General features: G+C 38.6%; 1 protein-coding gene across 3 annotated transcripts in view; it reads left to right on the top strand.

Moving 5' to 3' along the window:
- Window positions 1-25,134, top strand: part of rapgef5a (Rap guanine nucleotide exchange factor (GEF) 5a) — an 85,437-nt gene that overhangs the window by 29,141 nt on the left and 31,162 nt on the right. For all 3 annotated transcript variants that reach the window (XM_046834586.1, XM_046834584.1, XM_046834587.1), the window contains exons 6-9: window positions 3,174-3,255; window positions 5,453-5,501; window positions 5,610-5,680; window positions 16,015-16,143. In XM_046834586.1, the coding sequence (XP_046690542.1) occupies window positions 3,174-3,255; window positions 5,453-5,501; window positions 5,610-5,680; window positions 16,015-16,143 (331 nt within the window). The remainder of the gene's footprint in view (window positions 1-3,173; window positions 3,256-5,452; window positions 5,502-5,609; window positions 5,681-16,014; window positions 16,144-25,134) is intronic.

Below are 25,134 nucleotides of genomic sequence, written 5' to 3'. Positions count from 1 at the left end.
ACTAAATGGTGGTGATTGGTTTTAATATTTACATTTAGTTGGTTTATTCACAGAGCGTGTCCGGGATGTGGGGTCAAAAATCATAGCTACTTAAGCTCTCTTGTAAAACACTGTTGTCCCATGATACACTGTAACCATGGCCCTTGTGGTTTGATTTTATTTTCTGTTTAGTTTTTGTTAGACTCACTCATACGACGCTCAGTTAGATCCATGACGTTGATTTTCTGAGTATTACTTGTTCATTTTTGTTTCCGTTTGGAAATTTAATTGGTCTAATGTAAATAAACCACTTTGTTGTTTAAGCCGCGGGGTTTAAAACGTTGAACCCCATGTGTGTTACATCCTCTTTATTTTTCTGTGATCTATAAGTTGGATTGGAAAAGCTCGTTTTCTTTCTCCGTCTGTCTCCTTGTCCTCAGGACAATGGGACACAACACTACAGAAACAGAGACAAGGACAATAAAATACAGCACTACAGGGACAGAAACAATAGACCATAGCACTACAGAGGCAAGGACAGGGACAATGGGACACAACACTACAGAAACAGTGACTGGGACAATGGGACCAAACACTACATAGACAAGAACAGGGACAATGGGCCATAGCACTACATAAACAAGGACAGAAACAATGGGCAACAGCACTACAAAGACAAGGAGAGGGACAATGAAAAACAGCACTACAGAGGTAGGGACATGGACAATGGGTCACAGCACTACAGGGACATGGACAATGGGCCCAGCACTACAGAGACGGGGACTATGGGCCTTAGCACTACAGAGACTGGGACAATGGGCCACAGCACTACAGAGACCGGGACAATGGGCCACGACACTACAGAGACAAGTACAGGGACAACAGAGAAAGGGACAATAGCATACAGCACTACATCGACTGGGACAATGGCACACGGCATGATAGGACCAAGGACAATGGCACACGGCACTACAGAGACTGGGACAGGGACAATGGCATGACAATAAAGTAAAAGTGTAGAGAGGTGCTGTGTGTGTGTGTGTGTGTGTGTGTGTGTGTGTGTGTGTGTGTGTGTGTGTGTGTGTGTGTGTGTGTGTGTGGAGCAGAAAGTCTGGAACTCATCATGTTGCGTTTATTTACCAATTTCACATTGCAAGTGATTTCTCCAGGAAAGTCCTGCTGCAGCGATCCCTTCGCCTTTCATTCCTTTCCGGAGCTTTTGAAGTTCACATGCATTTCCGCAATGTTACAGAGGAAAAGCGACACGCGGTTTGCTTGATTTCATCCTCACAACACATCTGTGTCCTCGGGCTGCGAGGAGGGAATTTTGATGGGGTCGAAGGAAGAAGAGATGCATCAGCGCCTGTAATTTCACCCTGACAGAATTGAACGTGACATTTGGTGGACCGTGTGACACAGACGTCCAATCAGGGCTTCCTTCCCCGACCTCATACTAACTGTCAATCAGACGTGTAGGATTGGATTTAGCTCATTTCATCTTCGTGTGATGACAGAGTTAGAAAAAGGTTCATGCTGCGGAATTTCAATAAATCAGGATCGGGTTAGTGGGGTGGGGGTGAAAGGAAATAGTTTTCTTCTGTTTTTTTGCTGCTTGTATGTAAATAATTTCTTCAGTGTCCTGGAGCAGTGTGAACTTCTGCTTTCTTTCCATTGAGCAGGCTGAATATTCCAGGCACATACACAACCTTCCAGCTGCTTGACATCTTTTGCATACAATTTGAATACTGCACATCTTTATTATTAGCAGTTTGGCCAAAATAGTTGGTGTGTGTGTGTGTGTGTGTGTGTGTGTGTGTGTGTGCGTACGCATGCAAAGGGCTTTGTTTCTTTAAAAATCTGATTGAAATCACATCAGAGATTTAGCAAATACAACATTATGATTATATTATAATTGTTTTAAACATTTTACATTTTTTAACAGGTTCCCACATGACATTTCTTTCAAAGATTCCTACTCCTTTTTTTATTTTTTAAGTTTCAGTCCATGGTGAAGCTTTGAGACATTGTTTTCTATAAAAGATCATGAATGTGCAAGATTCGACCTCTGCCCCAGAAAGAATTGCGTTCTCCATCCAGCTCCTCAATGCAAATCGTAAAAAAAAGTACAGTAATTCGTTAAACTGTGTTGTACTTATATAGGACCAAACAAATAGGTGGTAGCATTTCAACCACTTTAGGACCAATAATTTAGGCTTAAACTGCACAGAAAGCACAAAAGAGCTATCACTACTGTTTCGTGCGTCTGTTTAACCGCGAGACTGAAGTGCTCACCAGTTTATTTAGAGTCTGTGTCGAGTGGCGAAACATTTTTCAGTTGTCATAACGTGACGAGGACCGAATTCGACAAGTTACGCATCCGACGAGTACCTAGGTATTTTTGCAATTTAAAAGTCATTTTTGTTAGAAGAGGGAGAATTGGCCTGTCGATAAAAACAGGATGTAAAAAAATGTGATAAAAGCTTGCTTTTGCATCAGTTTGCCTGACCAGAGTTCATAGATAACGATTCACTTTTCCCCCTTTAGAAATGTAGATCATGAGTTTATATTGCATAAACAATATATGGAAATATTTAGTACATCAAAGCAATTCACAGTCTAATACATTTGAACAGTTCTTTCCTAAATAGTTGAACTAGCACTAGCTAAATGCTTGTTTTATTCATTTTTGAATAGTTAGTACTCAATTTTATGAATCCAAAGCAATTCCCTGAGGACAGAGTAAACCACCTAAATGCAGTGTAGAGAGAAAACCATCACACTTGCACACTAATAAACACAGTCTGGAAGAAAAAATGCATAAAAATTAACCGAAGAAAAAAAGCCCCCTGGCTGGCAATATGTGTTTTTCAGTGAAATTGAGACGAGGCTAGTCAAGGTTTATCCTGCTGAGTTTCTTCTATCGGCTTCTCCCATTAGGGGTCACCACAGCGGATCATCCATCTCCATACCCCCCTGTCCTCTACATCTGCCTCTTTCAACCAAAATACCTGCATGTCTTCCTTTACCACATCAATAAACCTCCTCTTTTATCCTGCTGAGTTTATCATGCAGATACTGCTGGTCAGTAGGGGGCAGTACAGAGCTGACACTGTAAACCTGTGTGTGGGACATTGCCCTTGTGTGTTAGATGATATCTTTGTTTAATTTGGCTGTTTGTGTGTGTTTCTCTCCAGACCTGAAGAGGATCCCGAAGGAAAGCGAGATATCTGTGGAGAAATTCTGCAGATGAAAGCTTTGGAAAGGCTCACATCCACGGTGCGTGTGTGTGTGTCCTTATTTTGCTGTACTTGTCTAGGTTGTCACTATACACACTGCACACTGTGTGTGTAGGTGTGTGTGCAGCTCATCTCATCTCAGGGCTGCCATTTAAACCCAAAGGAGGGCCATCTGTCATGTTATCATGCCCTTTTTGTCCCTGTGGCACATAGATCACTCGTACTTATCTCACACTCAGCAACTGTCATGTAGCCGAGCTCAGAATCGCACTGCACTGACCCTATCTACACACACACACACACACACACACACACACACACACACACACACACACAGAAATAATAGCTTTCAAGTGCAGAAATTACTGCCTGTACACTGCCACAAACTTTTTTGTAAAACAGTATTTTATTTACGAGTGACGTCATTTTTATCCAATTATAATTACATTAATGTTAAAAGTCCACAAATCAGTTTACCACATTATAGCAGCTATAAACAGTCATTCCCTCACCTGCGTCTCTTCTCATTCTTTGAACGTAATAAGCCATATATATATATATTTATTTATTTATTTATTATATAAAATTATAAGTAGAAATATATTTTAAAAGTGACCAATAATTTGTGACCAATATTTTATACGTAGATCGATTTCTCTTCGCTAAAACGTTTCTCGAGCGCGTGTCCTAAGAGTCACATAGAATACAGATTAACATGGCAGAGGTAGAGCTGCATCTTAAAAGTTAGTAGGGACTTCATCGTAATAGAGGTGAATCGTATCGCATCAGTAGCTGCTTCATATGTATCTTTAGTGTATTGTATTGTTGGCTATGCATCGAAATGCGAATCTTATGGCCTTAATATACCCAGTGTGAGAGCTTCAAATAAAGATAGTCAAAATATGTGTGAATATTCTCATAGGTCAGATTTACACACATTTCTCCAACACTACGTTTCATCATTTCTAAATGTCATCAAATGCCATATCAGACAATATTTTAATGGCCAGATCAGATTTACATCTAACACCATGCATACTGTAAAGAATAAAAAATTTAATGTTGATTAGACACCGAATGCAAAATCTTCCAGTAATGCAGCTTGACCACTGCAGCTGTTATAGACACAGGGTGCCATTAGTTTTGCCTCAAACAATGGCCTCATTTCATTTTTTCATGTTGTAAAATTGACGCTACAGAGTTTTTACATTGTCGGAGATTTAAATTCACATTAGTCAGCATCCTGGGCTGTTAATTTACATAAACTCAGGAGCTACTGGAGGCGTTTTTCGGCACCAACTAGATTGTCGTGAACGTGCGTTTTTTTCTGTATAAGTGCTTCATGATTTACAATATAATTAGCTCATATTGGTGTTGATAAATGATACCCAATGCTATTACCATTATGCGTGTGCTAGTCTCCTTGTGAAATGAGACTAATGAATTAAGCGTAAAAATGCTGCTTAGTGCGAATTTTCCATGACGCACGTCTGTATTGATTTCCGTACAGATTAATAACGCGGGTCATTTTGGTAAATTACATGATAAATGATGTTCGGATCAGGCCTGACTGTTTCGCTCCTGGTGGTGACATGAACATCTGTCAGTGATGGGACAGAGTGTGTGTGTGTGTGTGTGTGTGTGTGTGTGTGTGTGTGTGTGTGTGTGTGTGTGTGGTTCACAGTGGTAGAGCACACACTGTATAAATTGTGTGTAAATGAAAAAAATCCAGATTTAGGTGGAAGAATGTGGGGACGCTGTAATCAGGTCCATCCTTCACACCAGACATTAAAGCTGTAATAATAAAAGCTAATAATGCTGTTTCTAAAAATAGTTAAGAAATGATAGAAAAATGCATAAAATGAATGCTGAGGAGTCGAATGTCTCAGGATTGCACACTTCTGGTGTGAATTTCATTCAATAGAAACACATAAGTCCCTTCGGGTTCAGATCAGGACCCAGTCTGAGGGAATGTTCAGTGTGTGAATGGTGTGTGCATGTTGTGTTTATGGTTTGTATAACTTGTGTTTCTGCCGTGTGTATGCTGTGTGCACTCTGTGTATACCTTGTGTGTATAGTGTGTGTATTGTCTGTGTATGCTGTGTGTACGGTGTATGTACGGTTTATAGTGTTTATTTCTTTAGGTTAAATACTGCATCCTGCACTTCCTCCTCAATCCCTAACCTAAAAGTCTTTTTTTTTTTTATCCCTTTTAACCTATTTCCTTTTCTTCACAGGTACAAAATGAGCTAGCTGCTGCTCTGGCACGGAAAGCCCGGAAATCAAGTAAGATTAACGAGCTTTCTGATGGGAAGCGAATAAACGAGTGTCTTATTTACTCTTGTGTTTACTAAACACTGTCGGACTAATAGATTGCATGCTGATTGATTGCAGTGTCTGAGGATGACAGTTCCGAAGCAAGTTCCCCACAAGAACCACAGAAGCCGATTGAAGACAATGCGAAGGTATGGTACATCTGGAGTTTTACCTCAACCAAGTCTTCTGAATGTGTTGATTATTTTAAATTGAGTCATGTTGATTTTATTGTCAATTTATTCTGTTTGAGAAACTCAGACCTAAAAATACAACTATTTTAATATATTTCTGTCCATGAATATGTATTAAATTATTCCCAATAAGCTATAAAATTAAGAGAATAGACTTTTACTCCAATGGGCTGCTTCCGGGATTGTCTATTTATCTTAGAGTTTTTATCCAATCAGATTTAATCGTTATATGACGTTGCCGGGGTCAAATGAAGCTGCCGTGAGGCCTTCAGAATCAAAACTGTGGGGGCCTGTAGTGTAAAGCATAGATTAAATGGCTTTAGTATATTGCTTTAACCCATTAGATTTCGAGTTGGTGATATCAGGGCCATCCAGCAGGGGTACAGTAACCTCAGCATTTTCACATATTTTAATTGGAGGGTCAGAGTGTGCACTAGTCAGAGCTCACAAACTGCATCTGTAACAAACTGCAGAAGCTCAAATATATGTTTGTGTGGACTTAATAGCTATTTTTCGTTCCACAATGGCTGACAGAGGAGAAGAAATCGATTTAGTTGCAGATACACTTACAAGGCCATTCACAAGACTTTTCAAGAAAAGCTAGACATCGTGAGGAATGGTCAGCCAAAGCAGTTCAAAAGCAGTTTTTAAGCTTTTTCATGGACCATTTATACTTTTGCGTTTTCTTTCCTGTAAACATCAGTATTAGTATTTCCTACCGATACTGATAGCTGGGTTGGATCGTCCTTGCTGATACCTGATGAATAAATGTATAGTTTTTAAAATAAATACCAGATAAAGAACACTGCATGTAAAATAGTGCTGAACTTTATTACAAAAATATAAAAAAACACATACTGAATCATCAAAATGTGCTAATTAAATAAATCTAAATATATTAAATATATTAATGAATATTGAGGAAAATAAGACTGAACTGAAACAGTTGCATCCAAAATAAAAAATAAGACACTAAATAAAAAGCACGTGGCATCAGCAATTCGCCTCTAGATGCTGCTCCCGTACTGTATTATGCAACCCGGAAAAACTATCATTATGGATTTTTGCCTATGGATTTTTAACTATCGATGCTAATTAATCAGCAAAACAGATTAATTGGTCGATCTTTAGTCCTAAATGCCCCATGCTGCTCCAGAAGTGCAAAAAACTACTAAGTAAATCAGGAAGTTATAGGAAAAGATTTAGGAGCAGAATTATAAGTTTTTTTTTCTCATCTATTATGTCGTCCTGAGACTCTAATTATACATACGGATGGCTGAAATACCTGTAACCACTCTAAGTGCTCTTAGACTCATTAATTTCGAACCTACAGTATAAAGAGTTTTCTGTGTGTATGCAAGTACACTGTGGTGAGAACAGCCTTTCATTAGCCCGCTGTAGGAAACTTTTTTTTGCTGTTTCCTGAACAAAGAACAAAAATTCGCTAGCGATTTGGCTTTGAGAAAGAGTGACTCAGCAGCTCAGTAAAGAATAAAGATCACGGGGGTTCGAGTCTGAAAAGGAACACGGCGCTTTCTTTCTGAAATGTGTGCGTTTCCTCTGGCTTGGCGGAATAATGTGAACTGTGTGTATGGATGAGGTCGGGTTTGTGTGCCTAAGTGCATTTAGATGTCTGTAGTTTTCTGGGTGAAAAAAAAGAGATAAGGGGAGAGAAAAAAACAGGTGAGAGACAGACAGGGGAGAGATGAGACAAGAGTGAGAGGGAAGTGCAGAGAACAGGAAACAGGACGGAGTGGGTGGGCGAGTGAGCTTGGCAGAGCTTCAGACATGGGAAACATTTTACTGTGTCCCAGTAATACAGCAGTTCAGCATGATTTGATTAGAAGAAAAGAAACTTGCATAATAGAGCAACACAGTGCAACACCATAACACATCTGAGATTAGACAGCCTCACTACAATTACACACTACACACTGTACAGACCGGAGATCAGACATCCTCACTACAATCACACTCTAAACACTGTACAGAAGCGAGATCAGACATACTTCATACAGTCCCATATTCTACACATATGTCACAGACCCACAGGACAGATCTCTGATTAGACATGCTCCTTCAAATGTAGAGGTCCCTAGGCCTCAGATCAGACAACCTATCACTTAACACAGATGTGCAATGCACCAACACAAATTTGCGATCCCACATCATCTATACAATTATCTGTATGCACACTGCACAGGACTTAGATCAGACAGAAAAGAAGCAGAAGAGACTACCCCAGCAAAACAGATCTGGAATCAGACATGTCCACTACCACACAGAGTGTTGAATGATGTACATTACATATACAGCACAGTTCTGAGATCAGACATGTTTACTATTAGCACTACATTGAATTGACAATGCCTGAGATTACACAAACTCTACAGGTATGAGATCAGACACAATAAAGTACCACATGCCTGTATTTAGAAGACACCCAATAAACCAACATCAACAATAAACACCATAATACCATATTGGTTTAACTTGAGATTAGACAGACTACAGTGTCTGTGAATAGTGTGGAAACACAATGAGATGTTCCTTTTGTTTCTATGCACCAAACTAGATCAAAGTATCCTGAACCAACATGGCTATTATTCCATACTTCACCATTACACCATGCAATTTCATCTGGACTGTGGCTCACCAGAACCGACTTCACCATACAACAATACTATGAGCCAAAGCGTACATCCAAGCTCTGTTAGCGATATTTAGAGAGCAAACAGACTTTTGGAGTGTTATCAAATCATGGAATGACCTGCCCAGTTACAGCACCTAAATCCTATTGAACTGCTCTGGGATGAACTGGATCACAAGAAAGAAATCTCCAACTAGTGAAGAACTTCTTTGGCAAGTTTTACAAGAGGTACCACATGTACCAATGTAATCCAAAGCATGTCAGCAGAATGTTCAAAGAAAGAGTGTGCTGTAATTAATGCTAAGAGAGGAATTTTTTAATAAAAATAAAGTCTAACAAACGTACAAGTATATATTTGTTTGGTCAAAGTAAATCTTTATACTGTAAAGTTACCTAGTTTTGTTACTTATACAGACCTATACAGATCTGAGATCAGACTCTATCAAATATCTAAGAGCTGTAAAAACAAGCATTTCTCCTCTTCATTCACATCCATGTATGGCCAGTTCCAAAATAAATAATGTGTGCCAGAATTACTCGGAAAACACTGATGGCTGTATTTAGCCTCAGTTTGGGTTATTGTCATGGTGGTTGTTGTTGTAACAGGAAGTGCTGCAGGCGTAAGTCCTTTTGATGGCACTTATCAGATATGTCTATTTATTGAGGAATCTCCAGCCAGAAAGTGCTGATGAGAGAGTTTACATGGGCATTTGTGTGGGTGAGAAAGGGACAGGATCCGAGGCAGTTATTTATAGCTAGCGATGCAGATCCCAGGAAGAAAAAAAAGATACACACTCCTTTGGGAGGCTCAGCATACAAAGAAAACTACATAATAAGACTCTTCGGGTTGAAAAATGCTTTTTGCTGGAAGCTACACTTAAAGTAACCAAATAGAGAGACTGCTTTTGAAATTGCTTTTAGGAGAGCAAACAACAGATCTAAACGTTGTACAGCCATTTATTCTGGGGAGATTTCGAGTAGAACCAACAATTATTTGCAAAAAGCCAGGAATGAAAATGAGAAAAGGAAGAATATAGTATCGGTGGATGTTCAGCAAAATAAATACATAACTTGCTGAAAAAAGGGGGACACGAGCAGCAGCAGACACAATTTAAAAAACAGGAAGTCGTCTGTCCTGAAGACTCTACTGGGGAGGAAAATCTACTAATTGACTTAATTACATTGGGAATTCCTTTTAAGAACATTCTCCTTACAGAAGGCGTATATAAGGTATATATATATGTATGTATATGTATATAATTCTGCAATAATGTCATCTTCACTGCTCAACAGTTGGAGTTTTTGTCCTCCATGCTACCAGGACACCTTTTTCTCAAAATAATTAAGGCATTTAAAAAAAAAAACATTATTTTGCAGAAAACACACTGATCAAAATTAGAGAACACTTTCAGATACCTCCCAGTTATTGGTGTTAATCTGGCACCTGGTGCTAATTTCCTTGATTAGCTGTCAACCCCTATTTAACTGGCAGCCTACCTTCCAGTTTCACTGAGTCTGCAAGATGGTGGGCCGTTCTAAAGTGACTGAAAGCCTCCGGCAGCAGGTTGTCCAGATGAAGGCCAAAGGGATGACCCTATCAACCATAGCAAGACAAGTTGGTCGTTCCAAATCTGTGATTTCAAGAATATTGAATCTTTACAACATCACAAACTCATTCAAGTCCACCAAGAAGGCAGGTTGTCTACGGAAGACAAATACAAGAGAGGACAGGATACTGCGGAGAATCTCAATGGGCAATCGTTTCCACACTGCAGCTGGAATTGTTTACTAGTTCAGAGCTGAACAGGGTAAGGATCTGTCTCGTCATACAGTGTCTCGACGTTTAAGAGCATTTGGACTGAAAGCCCACTCTGCAGTGACCAAACCTTTCATTAGCAGAAAGAATCAAAAGGCTAGACTAAGCTTTGCTGAGGAGCATGTTGTGTGGACAGAGGAGAACTGGTCCAAAGTTCACTTCAGTGATGAAAGCAAGTTTAATTTATTTGGGTATGATGGGAAACATTATGTTCGGTGACAAACTGAAGAAAGACTGAACTCAAAGTGTGTAAAGAAGTCAGTGAAAAGTGGAGTAAGTGTCATGGTTTGGGGAATGTTTTCTGCAGCAGGAGTTGGGCCTCTTATACAGCTACATGGCAGAGTGAATGCAAATGTTTATCAGAACCTTCTTTAACAACATATGGTTCCTTCCCTGCGTTCATCACCCAATCAGCCCGCAGTGTTCATGCAGGACAATGCTCCATGTCACACAGCAAAACGGGTAAAGCAGTTCCTTGAAACTGAAAACATTGAAATAATGACATGGCCTGCCCAGAGTCCTGATCTCAACCCAATAGAGAACCTCTGGAAAATCCTTGGTGACAAAGTTATGGCCAAGAAACCCACTACAGTCACTGAACTGTGGAGGAGACTGGAAGAAGAGTGGACCAAAATCACACCAGAGCAGTGTGAGAGACTAGTGCTGTCCTGTGGCCACAGATGTGCTGAAGTCATTCAGAGCAGAGGCCTGTACACTTCCTACTAATTGCTGACTGTGTGTATATATATATATTTATACAGTGCCCTCCACAATTATTGGCACCCCTGTTTAAGATGTGGTCGTGGACTTCAAAAAATTCTCCTTTTTTTTAAAACAGCATAGAACCCAAATGCAAAAAAAGAGAAAAATCCAACCTTTTATTTAAGTACATTACTTTGGTGGTAAAAAAATCACACATTTAGAAAAAAAAAAACTTGAAATCATGTGTGCCACAATTATTGGCACCCCTAACAATTCCTCTGAAAAATTTAATTGTTTTTTTTTTTTTTTATATATATATTTTTCTGTAGTTGCTAAGGTTGGTCAGGGTATCTAGGGACTTTTAATTAGTAATTCATGATTTCCTGTTTCCCTGGGGTATAAATATGACGTGACACAGAGGCCTAATTCTCTTACCCATTTGTCAACATGGGTCAACATGGGCTCCAATAATTGTGGAGGGCACTGTGTATATATATATATATATATATATATATATATATATATATATATATATATATATATATATATATATATATATATATATATAATACACACACACACACACACACACACAATATATATATGTTGGCCAACCTTGCATACCCGCATGAACCCTTATGGCACAATACAATTCAATACATTTATGGTCACTACATTACTCTGATAACTTGCACTGAATAGAGTCAGCCAGGGTTGTATAGTCCGGACAGTAGCTGCTGTTAGCCGTAAGCAGACTTCCAAATGAACATCAGTTCCTGTATTTGATTTAATAATCTTCATTTGGGAAAAGGCTGACTCACTCAAATAAGTCAAATCACTTAGGCTACGTCTACAATAATCCGGATAAATCAGCATTTAAATTGATGAACAAACCAGCATTTTCCTCTGAAAACGCTCCCCATCCACACTACTGTTTTCAATCGTTTTGCAAAAGTTGCTCATTCACACTGAAACGTCAGAAACCATTTATACCCTGGTGTTTCTTTACATCTTTGAAATTTACGTCTTTAAAATGTCGCAGCAATGAAAAAAAATTCGTCATCGTTTTCGAAAGCCTTTCGAAACTTTTTCACATTTCGCCCTGCGACGCAAAAACCTTTGAACTTTTGATCAATTTGATTTGCTTTGGAGAGCATTTTCAAAAAGCCACGCTTTCATTGACTGAAAATCACGTCTCTCTGCGGACTGAAGGCCAAAAGGGAGTGGAAAATATGCATTTTCAAAGCAAAACGTGTTACTGTGGACATGGCCTTAGTTCTCTTTTTTAAATGACACACAAATCTACCCATAGTTCCTTTGCAATCTATCGGTCCATCGTGATCGATGTATTGGGCACCCTTGATCTAAACTGTATATTTTGTATGGTTATTTGAACTGTTACTAAGTAATTGCAGTTGTACCAATTGTGGTGGCGATGTGTGTTGCTCTGTCTGTGTTTAAGTGTATGAGAGGGAAAAAAAGTGTGTTTGTGTATGTTTGCATTGTGTGGGTGTAAATATCTGCGTTGGAGGTTATTAGCTTCTGCAATTTTGGAACCCTGTGTCTTATTAAACTGAATGATGGCAAGCAGAGCTCTTAGGTGTGGGGGTGTGTGTGTGTGTGTGTGTGTGTGTGTGTGTGTGTGTGTGTGTGTGTGTGTGTGTGTGTGTGTGAAGCCAGTATGTGCTACATCTGATTAGAACTCCTCTTGGTTCCCTTCCACCCACAGACTGGATGATTATTACCATGTAGGTAATTACAGCCTAGGTAATAGCATCTCTCTCTCTCTCTCTCTCTCTCTCTCTCTCTCTCTCTCTCTCTCTCTCCGTGTCTCTCGTTCTTTGTTTTACGCAAAAGTGGTCAGATACATTTGTAAATGTCCATCTGAAACCAGCTTTAACGTAATCTCCCTCTAGCAGTGACTTGTTTCTGTCCTCATTCTTCTCATATTAATATTCAGTATTTCAGTAGCACCAGGAGACTCCGTCAAAGCCACTAGTCTTCCCCTGACACCTATTATGAAGTGAAAAAGAAATTATCATTTGTTGGCTCTTTTCACCCAGAGCTGATGAAAAACATTGGTTAAATTAAATGGTTAAATGAGCGAGAGGTTGAATTGGTGAGTGTATGAATAAGTGAATGGTTGATTGAGCGAGTGTTTGAGTGAGTGTTTGATGGAAACAATGTTTAAATAAGTGAGTGTTTGAATGAATGAGTGGTTAAATTGGTGAATGGTCAAATAAGTGAATGGTTAATTAAGCGAGTGGTTGAATGAGTAAATGGTTAAATTGATGGATGTTTTAATGAGTGATTGGTTGGTTCCATATTGCTTTTAATCCAGAATTATTACTGATCCTGGTACTATGAATGAAAATTAACTATATTTATTTAATATAAAAGAAATCATAATTATTAATAAATAATAAATAAATAAAAATACAAAATAAATAAATCATTCAACTATATTCATCATAATGGATATTTATATTTATTTGCTAAAGCAATGGATGCATCAAACACTTTCACAGTTTATAGGTAAATTTGCCTTTAGTCATTTCTGCAATGAAAATATTCTTTAATTAAAATATAACAGAACAAGTGTAAACACTTTGAGAGCATAAGAACCCTAAGTTTGTCTTTGTTTTATCTCTGATATCAGTTCTCATTTGCACCTTTGCTGGTTATTATTGACCTGTCAGACATTTTCTCATTTGCGTAAGTATTAAGTGTCATGTGACAACAGAACTCATACGTTTTCCACCTCACATTTCTCATTACCCTGAGCCCAACTTTGTAGTTTTGATATTATTTCATATGCATAAACATAAGCTTATGACTATACATTGTATAATTTAAATATTTCTACTCTGTTAGTTTTGACAAATGCAATTGACACTGACAGAGATTTCTGGATCGTCCACAAGACTTACTTACTTTATGCCCTTACACATTACACCTTTTTCCCGTTTATACGTCATTACTTTCATTCTGCAGAGAGATACAAATACAAGGTTGTACACGAATAAAAATTGCTTGATTTTTTTACTTCTATAGTTGTTGCCTGACTTTGTACCTCTCAGTTACTTTACTGGCACCACAGGATAATTACCTCACAGGAAGTTCTCTGATCTGCACTAATCAAAATACATCCCTGTGTCAATAAACAAAAGGAGGCATCTGGCTCTGATGATAGTTCATACTGTAGTGATCAGGCCCCCCCTCCTGCTTCAGAAACTTACAACTACTGTCCCATGGGTGTGTCTGGGTTTGTGTCTTATCTCTTCTTGTGTTAACCCTCTATGGAAAAAGCTTAAATAGATTAAAAAAGTTTTCAGCCTAATCTTCATACAGCTCCTTGCATGAGTATTTCCATCAGACTCCACCCTCCAAATGCACTTTATAGTCCATTCAAGTGGCTTTCATTTAAACTTTAACCTTTTTACATGGATCTTGCTTTTAAAATGTACTATTTTTGAAAATATTTAGCACTATGAAGTAAGACCTTATCACCGTAATCAGGAAAAGTGCATTTCAGATTTCGTAAAAGTATTCCGATGAAGCTTTGCACACCCTTAGGATCCTCTCAGCCATTCCACACCATACAAAAATAAAACAGATCTCCATTCTGAAAACCTATTATATAACCCCAGTTCCATAAAACTTTATAAAATGTAAATAAAAACAGAATGCAGTGAATGTCTTTGTCTTTTCTGGGACAAAGCTCATCGAGACAAAGGGGAAAACTGTTCTGAATCAAAATGTGAAATGTTCCTTCAGACTAAAGAGGTGAAATGCTCCTTCAGACTAAAGAGGAGAGGGACCATCTAGCTTGTTATCAGCACTCAGTTTAAAAGCCTGCATCTCTAATGGTATGGGAGTGCATTAGTGGCTATGGAAAAGGCAGCTTTCATAATGGCAATGGCACCAACAATGCTTAAAGGTGTATACAGGTTTTAGGGCAGCATATACTTCCACAGACAAAGTCTTTTTCAGAAAAGGCCTTAAATATTTCAGGAAGACAATGCTAAACCGCATACTGCATCTATTACAGCATTAATCTTCATAGTAGAGAAGTCCGGTTGCTGAACTGGCCTTTCTACAGTCCAGACCTTTCACCAATTGAAAACATTTGGCACAATGTTTTAATGAAACGAAAAAATACAAAAAAGAAGACCCAGGACTGTTGAGCAGCTAGTATCCTGTATCAGACACAAATGGGACAACTCCCAAAACTCCAGCAACTGGTCTTCTCAGTTCTTAGTGTATACAGACTGTTGACAAAAGGAGATGCAACACAGTAGTAAACATGGCCTTGTCCCAACGTTTTTTGAAAATCACTGCATACATGCAGCCTTTTGCATGTTTGGTACTGGTGACTTAATTATGATTAGGTGCTTATCCAAGCAACATTTTCCATAAACTGATGCTGAGGGGAAAAAAAATATAAAATTTGCAATAAAATAACGTAAATAATTTTTCATAGTATATTGATTTCCCTCCCAACATCTACTTTATGGCCTACTTTGCATATCATGACATTTAATCCCAATGAAGGTGATGTTGATGAATACTCTGTTGGTAGCTTCCACTTTATTCTCTCTTTTTATTTTTCTTTGCTGCTATCTCTCCAACACACAAGGAAAATAAACACACCTCCGATTGGATTTGTTGCTGTGTGTATTATATGGAGCCTGTAGCTGATAAAGCTGCTTCCTTTCAGGAAACTAAAAGCCCCACACTAACTTTTTCCCACCACAGTTTAGTTTCGTTGTTCTCTCAGCACTTTCCCGCTTCTGTTTTGGGCGGAGTTACGAACCTGCTCCCTTTCTCACTGCCAAACACACACACTTACTCACAGAAAATTACACACACACTAACTCATACTTCAGAGTACCACGGACGGAGAAGTAGAAGGGCATGTCCAAAAGACGAGACACCACCATTCTGACAGCTCTGAAACCTCCAGCTTAAAAAAAACACCTGATTGAGACACTGAATCTGCTCTCCTGTTTGAGTGTGTGTCCTGTGGCATATCTGTGTCTGTGTCTGTGTGTGAGCGCAATGGGCAGCACAACGTGGGACTGTGGGCTGAAGTATCTCTTCTCTCTTCCTCCGGCTCTGCAGCAGGGTGGTGTGTGTGGACTGAGATCCCCAGACGAGTTTTCACGCCTGGAGATGGTGCAGAGGCTGGCTAAGGATGGCTGTCGCTTCCTCCAGAACCAGAATTACAGACTACCCGAACGTCCCACACAGGTCAGTGGCGGTCTCTTGTTGTCGCTCTCTATTTCTATTATTTGTCTCTTAACTTGCTGTGGTGGTACTAGTGGCTCCATCAGATTGCTGCAAGAGTGTAGACATGTGTGCGTGTGTCGTGTTTGGCCAGACAGAGTTACTAATTAACTGCTCTGATGATTCAACTGATAGACATGTGATACTGCATAGTGAGGTTCCCCCATTGGATTCACTTTGTTCAGTTTATGACCAGTTTTTCATTTTTTGTCATAAAATTTCAGGTTGATTGATCTTTGTTTGGTTAGTAATAAATTAACTTCTTACTTATTTTAATCTCTGTTTTTAGTGGTACCAAATTTACATCAACTTATGCTATAGTGATTAATGTGTCACTTGAGCAGTATTGAGATTAAAAAAAGAGTGAGATGATATAGTTTGTTCCAAGTTTCATTTCTATAGTACTGAAGATATCCTACAATGGTTGCTGAAATGCAAGGGTGTACTCACTTTTGTGAGATACTATATATGTGTTTCCTTTCCAAACTGTGACCACAAAACTGGAGGCTCTCAATTGTACAGGACGTCTTTAGATGCGCTATAAAAATATTTTGCATTCACTTGAACGTGGAAATCCAACCTGTTCCAGCATGGTAATGCCTCTGTGCACAAAGTGAGCTCCTCGGAGATCTGGTTTACATGCTTTGGAGAGGAAGATCTTGAGTGGTCTGCTTTAGAGCTCTGATCGCATCCCTACTGAACACCTTTGGGATGAGTTGGAACGCTGACTGCACCCCAGGTCTCCTCACCTACATCAGCATATCCATAAGCACACTCCAAAATCTAGAGGAACATCTTCCCAGAAGATTGGAGGGAATTTTAAGAGCAAATGCAATGCTCAAAAATCACATACCAAAATTGACCAGGTGACCCAATGCTAGTGGAAATATATTGTGTGTGTATATATATATATATATATAATATACATATATATATATATATATATATATATATATATATATATATATATATATATATATATATATATATATATATATATATATATAAAACATATATATATATATATATATATATATATATATATATATATATATATATATATATATATATTTTTTTTTTAATAGTCAATGTGCAGGTTGTATAGCAGTATGCATGTACTCTTCTCTAAAAAATAACTCAACTGACAACCATTATTGTCAAAATAACTGGCCACAAAAGTGAACATTTTAAACCTAAATGTCAATATTTTGTATGAGCATCATTGTTATCCAGCACTGCCTTACTTATCTGCATGGAATTTACCAGAGCTACACAGGTTGTTGCTGGGATTCTCTTCCACGCCTCCATAATTACATCACCGAGCTGCTAGAGGTCTCCATCTTCTGCTTGTGGATCCCCACAGGTGCTCAATAGGGTTCAGGTCTGAAGACATACTTGACCACTCCATCACCTTCAGCTTCAGCTTTTTAGCATGGCAATTGTCATCTTGGTGGTGTTTGTGTTTCCCCACCAGGGCGTTGCCACACATGCTGGACACCATCTGAGCCATAGAAGTTTATCTTAGTCTCATCAGACCACAGGACATGGCATCATCCTCAAAGTCTTTACCATGAGGTCCATGTTGAACATCCAGTGGTCAGTATGAGAGAATGGGACTCAAAGCACCAAATTATAACTGCTCTAATATAAGATACACAAATCTGTATGGTCCTGACAAGGAGACAAAATCATGAACATGATGAATAGGACATGTGGCTTTGCCTGGTTACACCACATACACATATATATGTGTATGTATATATATATATATATATATATATATATATATATATATATATATATATATATATATATATACAGGGAGTGCAGAATTATTAGGCAAATGAGTATTTTGACCACATCATCCTCGTTATGCATGTTGTCTTACTCCAAGCTGTATAGGCTGGAAAGCCTACTACCAATTAAGCATATTAGGTGATGTGCATCTCTGTAATGAGAAGGGGTGTGGTCTAATGACATCAACACCCTATATCAGGTGTGCATAATTATTAGGCAACTTCCTTTCCTTTGGCAAAATGGGTCAAAAGAAGGACTTGACAGGCTCAGAAAAGTCAAAAATAGTGAGATATATTGCAGAGGATGCAGCAGTCTTAAAATAGCCAAGCTTCTGAAGCGTGATCATCGAACAATCAAGCGTTTCATTCAAAATAGTCGACAGGGTCGCAAGAAGCGTGTGGAAAACCAAGGCGCAAAATAACTGCCCGTGAACTGAGAAAAGTCAAGCGTGCAGCTGCCAAGATGCCACTTGCCACCAGTTTGGCCATATTTCAGAGCTGCAACATCACTGGGTGCCCAAAAGCACAAGGTGTGCAATACTCAGAGACATGGCCAAGGTAAGAAAGGCAGAAAGTCGACCACCACTGAACAAGACACACAAGCTGAAACGTCAAGACTGGGCCAAGAAATATCTCAAGACTGATTTTCTAAGGTTTTATGGACTGATGAAATGAGTGAGTCTTGATGGGCCAGATGGATGGGCCCGTGGCTGGATTGGTAAAGGGCAGAGAGCTCCAGTCCGACTCAGGCGCCAGCAAGGTGGAGGTGGAGTACTGGTTTGGGCTGGTATCATCAAAGATGAGCTTGTGGGGCCTTTTCGGGTTGAGGATGGAGTCAAGCTGAACTCCCAGTCCTACTGCCAGTTTCTGGAAGACACCTTCTTCAAGCAGTGGTACAGGAAGAAGTCTGCATCCTTCAAGAAAAACATGATTTTCATGCAGGACAATGCTCCATCACACACGTCCAAGTACTCCACAGCGTGGCTGGCAAGAAAGGGTATAAAAGAAGAAAATCTAATGATATGGCCTCCTTGTTCACCTGATCTGAACCCCATTGAGAACCTGTGGTCCATCATCAAATGTGCGATTTACAAGGAGGAAAACAGTACACCTCTCTGAACAGTGTCTGGGAGGCTGTGGTTGCTGCTGCACGCAATGTTGATGGTGAACAGATCAAAACACTGACAGAATCCATGGATGGCAGGCTTTTGAGTGTCCTTGCAAAGAAAGGTGGCTATATTGGTCACTGATTTGTTTTGTTTGGTTTTGAATGTCAGAAATGTATATTTGTGAATGTTGAGATGTTATATTGGTTTCACTGGTAAAAATAAATAATTGAAATGGGTATGAATTTGTTTTTTGTTAAGTTGCCTAATAATTATGCACAGTAATAGTCACCTGCACACACAGATATCCCCCTAAAATAGCTAAAACTAAAAACTGCTTCCAAAAATATTCAGCTTTGATATTAATGAGTTTTTTGTGTTCATTGAGAACATGGTTGTTGTTCAAATTAAATCCTCAAATAAAATTAATCCTCAAAAATACAACTTGCCTAATAATTCTGCACTCCCTGTATATATATACACACACATACAGTGGAACCCACTTAACTCGCCAACCCTATTAAGTCGATGTTTTTGAAGAGGAACCGCCAAATTCTCGCTTTGTCTTAGCATTTTTTAATCGGTTATGTTTATTTTTTATGTCGCCGAACCCTAATATCTCGAGCACAAGGGGGGCAAATTTGCCACTTAACATCAGTTATGTCAGGAATCCTCCTGCCACGCCCCCTTCGCCGGCGGCATTCCCCGAAGCACCCTGCTTCTTCTCCCACGCGGGCGAGCTCGTCGCAGTCATGCTGATTACACACACCTGACTCTTATTTACTCACTCATGCCATCTCCTATTTAAGCCCCTCACCGCCACACACTCGTGGTCCGTTATTGTTTGTGCATGATCGTATGTGTTGGTTCATGGCGGTCTGTGTAATCGCGTATACGGAACCCGCTACGTACCCTTCTTCTCGGACTCCGCATTCTCTCAACGGCACCCCAGATTACCCCGATCCTGCTGTTTTCCATGTTCACGCTGTCTGCACCACGTTTATCTGTTGCTGCTCAGTGCTGTGCTTTCCATACCGCGGATCCGTGGATTCTCTACACGAACTGTCTCTGCTTTGACAGAACTTCGTGGACTGCGCTCCCGGAGTGTGTGTGTGTGTGTATGTATTTATTATTATATAGTATTATATTATATTATATATTATTTATTTATTTATTTATTTTGCATAATACATTATTGATCCCACAGGGAAATTGTTGCACACGCATCACAAACATGTTAGGACGCTCAGGTCAGAGTGCAGCGTCAGCAATGTCCAAAATGGCCCCCTAGAGTGGCAGCTTGGCGGTACCATGGCTGTAGGCTGTACCCCCTGATCTTCTGATCAGTAGCCTAAAACCCTAACCAGTGAGCTACAAATTTTCCCTAAAAAAATACAAATATACATATATCTAAAACTTTCAGTGCCGGTCCCAAGCCCGGATAAACCGGGGGGGGTTGCGTTAGGAAGGGCATCCAGTGTAAAAACATAGGCCAAATCAAACATGCGGATGATCCGCTGTGGCGACCCCTGATGGGAGAAGCCGAAAGTAAGTTTATCTGAATTTCAGAAAAGTATTAGCTTTTGGCGAGAATTGTTTACTTTAACTTCACTTTACATTTCAAAGAGTCAAATATTTTTTTTTACTCAACTACATTTTGCAAAATCAGATGTCCTTTTTAATTTATAAGTGAATGAAAACTTAAAAGGTCAAAGATTTTTTTGGCTTTTCTGGTATTGATTGCCACTTTGCGATATCTACTTTGCACACACATACAGTTCAGTGTCAGTTTACCAGCAAGCAGAAACTTTTGAGGGGAATAAATGATGAAAAAAAAATAAAAAGGAAAAAAATCTAATCAATATTGCCATGATAAATCATAGTACTTTGGATTATAAAGTACATTTTAAGGCAAATTCTTTATTACTTTTACTCAAGTGAAAGTTTAAAATGAGCACTTTAACTTGTTATATTTTACTGAGTGTATCTCTACTTTAACTCAAGTGCATGGTTTGTGTAATTCATCAGGCACTAGATATATGTGACTAATATGCCATTGTCAATAAAAAAAAAAAAAAAATGGTTTAATGTTAATTTGCTGTAGTATGAGATGAATGCATGCTTCAGGATGGGTTGTTTTTTTGGAGTATTATTTTTCGAGGGAGTGGTGGCTCAATAGCTAAGGTTCCCGTTTAGGAGGTCGAGGGTTCAAGCCTCAGCACTGCCAAGCTGCCACTGTTTGGTGGCCTTTAACCCTTTCTGCTTCAGCTGTATCATGGCTGGTCCTACATTCTGACCCTGGCTTCCAAACAACCTGAAGAGTTTCACTATGCTGTAGTTTATATGTGACAAGTGAAAACTATTCGTCTCTATTTTGCTCCACATCTGCAAGCTTTTTATTTATTACATAGAGCAGACACACAGTAACAGTGTTAATTATATATATATATATATATATATATATATATATATATATATATATATATATATATATTTTTTTTTTTTAAACTCCATCCATTAGTTATTGTGGCCCAAATATGCCCATCATTTTAGACTCTTTGTTCAGGTATCAGATGTTCCCAGATGTTCAGTACATTAGTAAATGGCCCGAAGTGACAGGTGGAGCTGTGAAGGAGAGGTAATTTACATGCTGTCATTATGGTGGAATAGATGAACCACATTGCATCATGTGGAAAGTGCTGAATTACCGTATGGGAAATTACATGATGTATGTTTTGCACTTTGGGTGCAGATGTAGAGCTGTTTTTTAATATATAGTGTATTTGTTGGAAATATAATGCGGATCCCATTCCCAAAGGTGCAAAGAGTAGCTGAAAATCGTACTTGAGTAAAAGTAGAGATACCGTACTGCAAAACCTTGAAACCAATTCCAATATGACTTTAGTATCAGTCTTAGAGTATCTGATTTGAACAGTTGATTTGTGGTGTTTTATTTCCTAAAATCCAAATCAAAGTGTACACCTCAACACTGCATTCACACTGCAAGATCAACACAACAGCCACTTCAACATGCTATAATGAAACCAAGATCAAACAAGTCTATGTAGTAAAGTTATGTTTCAAAAAGGGATCTTCAATTAACAAATCAAGTTACAGTACAAAGTCAAAGTTGCTTATATTTTTGATACTCAGTAAAACTAAAAAAATTGCCAGAAAATTACTTAAGTACAGTAACGAACTACATTTACTCAAATACTTTACACCACTGGCTTTGTAGTCTGTATTCACTGTATTCCATGTTCTGTATGTAGTATGATATAATCACCATATTTAGAATTTAGGGTATTTATTATTGTATTAAGTGTATAGTTTATTAAATAATCAGTGTATTTCATAGTCAGTATTTTTAGTGTAGAGTATACTTACACATCCACAACATAATTTTTGCTTCTCTTCTCCTCTTGTTTCTCTAATTGTCGCCTTTTTTCTCCTCATTTATATACTTTTTTCTTTATATCTCCTTCTCTCTTCTTTTCCTCTCCTTACAATTCATCTTCACTCTTTCCTCTATTGCACTACTCCTTTCTTTTCCCCCCTCTTCTCTTCTTTTTCACTTCTTATTTCATCTCCAATTCTCTCCTTTCTTATCCTCTCTCTAATACAGAGTATTCATTGTATTAAGTATATAGTGTATTTTGTATTCAGCTTGCTTGTATTCAGTATTAAGTGTATGCAGTACCTTCAGGATTACGTATACACACACATCGACAACATGCTTTTTGTTGTTGTGCAAAAATCCCACTAAGTAATATTATAAAACTTGTCTTGTTTCTTTTCCATCATATTAGCTGGTGCTGTACACAGCCTTTCCTGTTATAATACATATGTGGTGACCTGGAAAACCCTTCACATGGTGACATTTGGATGTTCAGTACTCAGTGTTCATAGTTGTAGCACACAGACACTGAGAATGGTCTCACAATAGCCACGGCTCGGTCTCTCCCTTCCTGCCATTGACTCGTGCCGTCATCAGTGGTGACAGAGACGTCACTTAAAGGGTGAGAGAGCCGATCTGATTACTGTTTGCCTCACACTTTTTTCCCCTCCCACTGCTAAATGCTTGCTTCTGCACTAATCTGCTGCTGTCACATTGCCTGTGCATCATACAAAGCTTTTTTCCTTTCTCAGGCAAAAGCCTTGAAAGCTGTGTGAAAGGAGATAAAGTGACGAACGTCACACAGGCACGAGCCTCTTTCAGGTTGCTTAGATCATTTCTGCTGCGGTCTGAAACGTATTTTACGTATCCCTGTCCCTGACTTCTGCTCATTAGGACACAATATCTAAAAGGATATAAAGGTTCGATTTCCTGTGGCGGAAGCAATCAGAATAATCAGAACAGGATGCACATCTCGTTACTTAACAAGACTTCCGAATAAATTTCATTAAAAGTTATAGTTGAGTTTTTGCTGGAGCATCGATGGTGGTATAAATAGCAGTCTAGACTGTTACACAATGTAGCAATGGAAATCAAGGTCACTAGGCAACCAGTCGGTGTAAGGATGAGCCGTCTCGAAAAGCATCACTTAAAATAGCAAGGGACGAGTTGTGTTACGATTAAAAAAATAGGCAGATCTCAAAATAATTTTGAGACCGAGCTCGTGGCTTTGAGGAACATGCACTGCATTTATTGCAAAGATGACATCATCATATGCAGATGCTTTTATCTAGTTTGACTTAAAATTCCATGTAGTCCCCGACGATGGAGATGTGTTCTGATGACCCTATCGTAACTTAAAAAAATATCATGTTGAAATTTGATCATTTAACAGGCATAACACAATGACATTATAACATTATGACCGGTAAAGTGAATATCACTAATTATCTTTTCATCATAGTACCTGTTAGTGGGTGGATATATAAGGCAGCAAGTAAACATTTTGTTCTTAAAGCTGATGTGTTACAATTAGGGGTGTAACGGTACACGTATTTGTACAAAAATGATTCGGTTCGGTGCACATGTTTAACGAATACAATCCTTCTTACGAGCGGAACATGGTTAAAATCTGAGTTCCCTCAGGAACGTATTAAGTGGCGGACACTGTGACTACTCACTCCGTACCAGAAATAAGTTTTGTTTTGAGCATGCATCAAAACGCTAAAGAATCCATAGCGCTAGCGTTAGCCTCTAATTAGGAAATAGCTAACGCCTAATTCTAGCGCTATGGATTCTTTAGCGTTTTATGTCCAGCTTCAGGATTTTGCTTGAAATGCTGTTAATGCTCTGCAGGTCAGAACTGTTTTGGCAGCTAAATTTGGACCAACACAATATTATTCAGGTCATAATGTTATTCCTGATTGGTATAATTTAGCAAAACAGATCAATTTACAGTATTGTAATGTATAAACTATACTATATATATATATATATATATATATATATATATATATATATATATATATATATATATATATATATATATGTATGTGTATGGATGAGGCTAATAGCAATTGAGGATGGGTTTTCTTTTTTGAGTCTGATTCCTCTCAAGGTTTCTTTTTCATACTATCTAAAGGAGTTTTTGTTTTATAATTCTCATGTTTTGTAAAGCTGTTTTGAGACAAATGAAACTTGAACAATGATTAAATGTTACATTGGCCTCACCCTTTTCCACATATTTCAGTGCAAAGACTCTGGTGAATAGTTAAAGTGAAAGTGATCTATGTTTATAAAAGAGTCCCTTTCCATAACAATCGTTCAACAAGTCAAGTCAAGAAGCTTTTATGTTCATTTCAACCCTATGTAGCTGACACAGTACACAGTGAAATTTCTCCAGAACCCTGGTGCTACATAAAACAACATAAAACAACATAAAGCTAACAGAGCTAAGGACTAAAGTTAGTTGTCCACGCCACATAAAGTGCAACGTGTGCAAACAGTGCAAGACAAATACACAAACCAAAAAATAGCGCCACCACTAAACCTACAGTGTTTGTACAGGATTGTCAGAGATTCGGGGAGCTGGGATTGCCAAGCCATTAATACAGTCTTACTTAGTGCAGCTTTAATGCAATTAGCTGAGATAATTAAT

This window comes from Silurus meridionalis, chromosome 22 (genome assembly GCF_014805685.1).
Source record: "Silurus meridionalis isolate SWU-2019-XX chromosome 22, ASM1480568v1, whole genome shotgun sequence".
Taxonomy (NCBI): Eukaryota; Metazoa; Chordata; class Actinopteri; order Siluriformes; family Siluridae; genus Silurus; species Silurus meridionalis.
Note: the sequence above shows the minus strand (reverse complement) of the source record. Positions and strands in the feature narration are given on the sequence as shown.